The 4,452-nt window shown below is 27.5% G+C and overlaps 1 protein-coding gene across 2 annotated transcripts in view; it reads left to right on the top strand.

The window, feature by feature from the left end:
* The window catches only part of LOC108685888 (cytosolic carboxypeptidase-like protein 5), a 10,419-nt gene that overhangs the window by 3,949 nt on the left and 2,018 nt on the right, over positions 1–4,452 (top strand). Inside the window, exons 4-9 of one of the 2 annotated variants that reach the window (XM_018190897.1) lie at positions 77–348; positions 461–614; positions 1,168–1,264; positions 1,632–1,938; positions 2,027–2,231; positions 2,397–2,558. In XM_018190897.1, coding sequence (XP_018046386.1) covers positions 77–348; positions 461–614; positions 1,168–1,264; positions 1,632–1,938; positions 2,027–2,231; positions 2,397–2,558 — 1,197 coding nt within the window. The remainder of the gene's footprint in view (positions 1–76; positions 349–460; positions 615–1,167; positions 1,265–1,631; positions 1,939–2,026; positions 2,232–2,396; positions 2,559–4,452) is intronic. The other variant, XM_018190898.1, reaches the window with a different exon arrangement.

Here is a 4,452-nt window from a genome sequence, read left to right as displayed (position 1 = left end):
TATATATATAGAATAATATATATGTATATATACATAGATTTATATACATATGTATATAAATTATGTCTGTATTTAGGTAATTTTTATTAGTGCCAGAGTCCATCCAGGTGAAACACCATCTAGCTTTGTACTAAATGGTTTCCTCAATTTTTTACTGAATCGAGAAGATCAGATTGCTATAAATTTACGTCGCCTATATGTGTTCAAATTGATACCGATGCTCAATCCAGATGGTGTTGCTAAAGGTCATTATCGAATGGACACTAAAGGAGTAAATCTGAATAGAGTTTATCTAAGCCCTTCTGAAGTAGAGCATCCCACGATATATGCTGCAAGAAACTTAATAAAGTAAGGCACCTATATTTTTAATTAAACTTCAATGTTCTTCATAATATAGAGTTTACATATTATGCAATCAATTTTAATGCATATTACACAGTGAAATTTTATATACTTGTAGATATTATCACAATTCTTATCAACTACCGAGCGAACTAACTGACGATCTATCGAACATAAATTTAGAAATTGTGAACAGTAATGTAAGCATTATAAATTCAACTGCGCCAATAGCAAACGCTGTACGTGACACAACTACAAGACTGTTGCAACAAGTATGACAAAAACCTACAGAATTTCTTCTGATAACATTTGTTTATATTTGTAAATTAGATCAAAGAATTTTAAAGAATAATTGTTAATATTATATTTTGCGTTACATCAAACGGCGATATTATTGTTTTACATATATAGAGTGTCCCGAAATTCGAGGATACATTAATGTAATTTGTATGAAATTTCATGAAAAATTAAGTAATAAATAATAGTTTAAGCTATTTTTTTCCATAAAATAGTTTTGTAAGTAAAAACATTTAAGACTTGATTAACCATAAGCCATATTGATTAAAAAGTCATTCATGTGCAATGGTATTAGATACTAAACAAAACATTGCTATTGTACATACGTTATCAGTCATACAGACAAATGACTTTTTAACCAACATTTATAATTAGTCAAATTTTAAACATTTATACTTAAAAATTTTTTATTTTATGGAAAAAAAATAGCTTACACTTTTTAGTACTTAATTTTTTTAAATTTTATGTTACAATGTTACTCTCGAATTTCGGGACGTCTTGTATATAACGTTATTATTTTTTTAACAGGTAACATTTATGTCATTAGATGAAAAAAACAGATGTACTTTGGATACTAACGAGAAACATTTATCAATGTTAAAACATTTGGACACCGCAGTTATTGGTATTGATATTCACTTTATATCAAGTCTCAATAATATATTTCATATATTATATTATTGATAATAATAATTTCTCTTTATAAAAAAAATATGCTATTCTTTAGTATTTGTTGATTAATGATAACTGCAGATAAGTACTGTGATCATACAATGCAAACATTTAATGATAGTAATATTTTTTATGTATTTAAATATTTCATTTATGTTTATAATTATACATGTAACATATATATGTGAGATTTTCTCTTCGTATACGATGTATATAGTATATGTGGTGACGATTGGAATCAACTTGCGAGCCACTAATAAGTCAGTCATTTTTTTATATGCAGCTATGCATCTCCACATTTAATTTTTCCTTTGTTATAGATGAAAGTGAGGATTTATTTAAAGAAAAAAGTAAAAATAACACTACAGAAATTAAAACAAGTGACAAATTAACATATACAATCGTTGATATGGGCGAAATACCAAAATCTTCAGATAATTCTGGATTATATTTATATATTGATCTTCATGGTCATGCTTCAAAGAAAGGTGTTTTCATGTATGGAAACCACTTTACTGATCCAGAAGATACTATCGCATGCATGCTGCTACCCAAGTTGATGTCTCTTAACAATCCACACTTTCATTTCACGTCGTGCAATTTCGCGGAACGAAATATGTATATCATGTAAGTATGTTTACTACCATCAGAAATTATATATTCAATTTTACATTGTTGTTGGAAACTAGAATGTTGAGAACATATGTTCTTATAGAGACAAACGAGATGGTATGTCTAGAGAAGGTTCGGGGCGTGTAGCAGTGTATAAGATGACTGGTCTAACACGTAGCTATACTCTAGAATGTAATTATAACTCTGGTCGTTTGGTGAATACAATGCCCGCCAGAATTCGCGATGTGAATAAAACTATGAATCACGTATTTATTCCTCCAAAATATACGCCGACAGTGTTTGAAGCGGTAAATATATTTTGTTTTCACTTTTTATTCAATCTTTTGTAATATATCTTTATATATATGTGTGTGTGTGTGTGTGTGTGTGTGCGTGTGCGTGTGTGTGTGTGTGTGTGTGTGTGTGTGTGTGTGTGTGTGTGTGTGTGTGTGTGTGTACACATTGATATACAGGTTGGAGCAGCATTAGGTCCTTCCATTCTCGATCTTACTGGGAACAATCCCAACAGCCGATTGCCAAATAGCCAATATCACTCTTTAAGAGGAGTAAAATCTCATTTGAAACTAACATATGTGAGCAATCTTTCTACATCGCCCAGCAAATCAATGCGTAAGGTAAATTTCGATGTAAATAGTGGGAGTGACATTTGTAATACTGACATAAGACTGTGTGTATTGTCATAATCATTTATTTCTGATCAGCGACTAATTTTATATGCTGTTTAGCATTAACACTGCAATCCATTAGTGCCTAATCCAACATAAATTCATTTGTGCATAACTAAGAAGGTGGGAGAGAGATTTTGTATATTTACAAATCAATTTGTATAAACATCTTCAATTATATTAAAATTTTGGTATTTATATGGAAACGATTCGATTTTTTGATCAAATATGTAATTGAAGTATTTTATGACAATAATGATATTACGATAATGATATTACAATATCTATGTTGCTACATAAGAAATGATATATAAGAAATATTATCTTTTTAACATAATTTTTAATAGGTCTTCCATGTATAACTTGATGTATTTATAAACAAGACAATAATACTTTATATATTATATATACTTTTGATAAATTTATATCTCAAGATGTTCTTAATTATATATTATTTTCACAGAACGAGACAATTTAAAATTTAATGTTTATATATATTTTTAGATATTTTTGTATATAAACATATATATGTATATATTTGACTTATACACATGAATCATCTTTACAGTTCATTGTATAAATGACATTTTTTTAATTTATACCATAATATATGCACACTAATTGTGTTTAAATAACTATATTTCAAAATTAAATAATAAATTAAAAAAAGAACAAAGATGACTAATGGGTAAATTTTAAGCAGAATCTTAAGATTTATTGCTTGTTCTTTGTAAGATTTATAAGAATTTTTGACTGAAGTTATGATATTGCGTACACTATAAAGCCCATTCTACAATTGAGGAGCAGATTTTCAAAATGCTTTTTGTCCAAAATTTGTAATTTTTAGAAAACGAGAAAAAAAGAAAGTACGCACAGAAAGAAAACTATACACTTCAAAAAGAACAATATGTCAATCAGTAGGATGTGAAATATTAAACAAAATTACTTAACAATTGTTAAAAATATTAAATAAATGCATTTTGTTTTGTTTCTAATTAAAAAACATAACGCACTTCGAAATGTATGTTTTTTCAGCATATAAATTAATGTTGAAAAAATACGTTCTAATCTCAGAGTAGCTTATAAGTCATTCAATACTTCGCCACATCTCTAACCAATTAAATCTCTAACTAAAAAAACAATGAAATTTTGAACAAAACGCATTTTGAAAATTAAAATATCCTCAATTGTATAATTGTAATTGTAAAAATTGATCAGATAATATGAGGAGAATATATTCGACTGTGATTAATCAATTCTTACAATTGCAACGACTTACAACTTACAAAACGCTTATGCAATTGTAGAATGAGCTTAAAGCCATTAATCATAATATCTATGATTTCTCGTAAATCTTATGTCTAACAAGAAATAATCTGTTAAGTTACACATTCCAGTCATAAGTTTTTATAAGTCTTACGAAAATAAGTTATAAGCCTTATGATTCTGCTTCAAATTGACCAATATATAAGACATAGTGCAAATATCTTAAAAATATTAACGCTTTATTTTATATTGTGGCTAACTCAATGAAATGTTCATTAATTGTACACATTAAGATTTTTATTGTTGTATTTGATAATGTTCGTAAATAATATTTACCTATATTTTTCATTAATGTACGCAAGTGCACTTACGATCACGTAATCTAATTTATGCAACCTCTTTTTGAAAGATGGTGAATTATGAATAAAATATTAATATTATATAGATGACATACATAATTATATCTTCTTTAGCGAAGGGCACGACGTGGAAATATAAGTGGTTAAACTATTATATCTCTGGACAATGGAATTGTTGAAGTGAGATTATGGCAGTTTGTTAATTCAAACTTAAAAAT

This window comes from Atta colombica, unplaced genomic scaffold (assembly GCF_001594045.1).
Source record: "Atta colombica isolate Treedump-2 unplaced genomic scaffold, Acol1.0 scaffold161, whole genome shotgun sequence".
Lineage (NCBI taxonomy): Eukaryota > Metazoa > Arthropoda > Insecta > Hymenoptera > Formicidae > Atta > Atta colombica.
The sequence above is the reverse complement of the archived record's forward strand: the minus strand, read 5'-3'. Positions and strand labels throughout refer to the sequence as shown.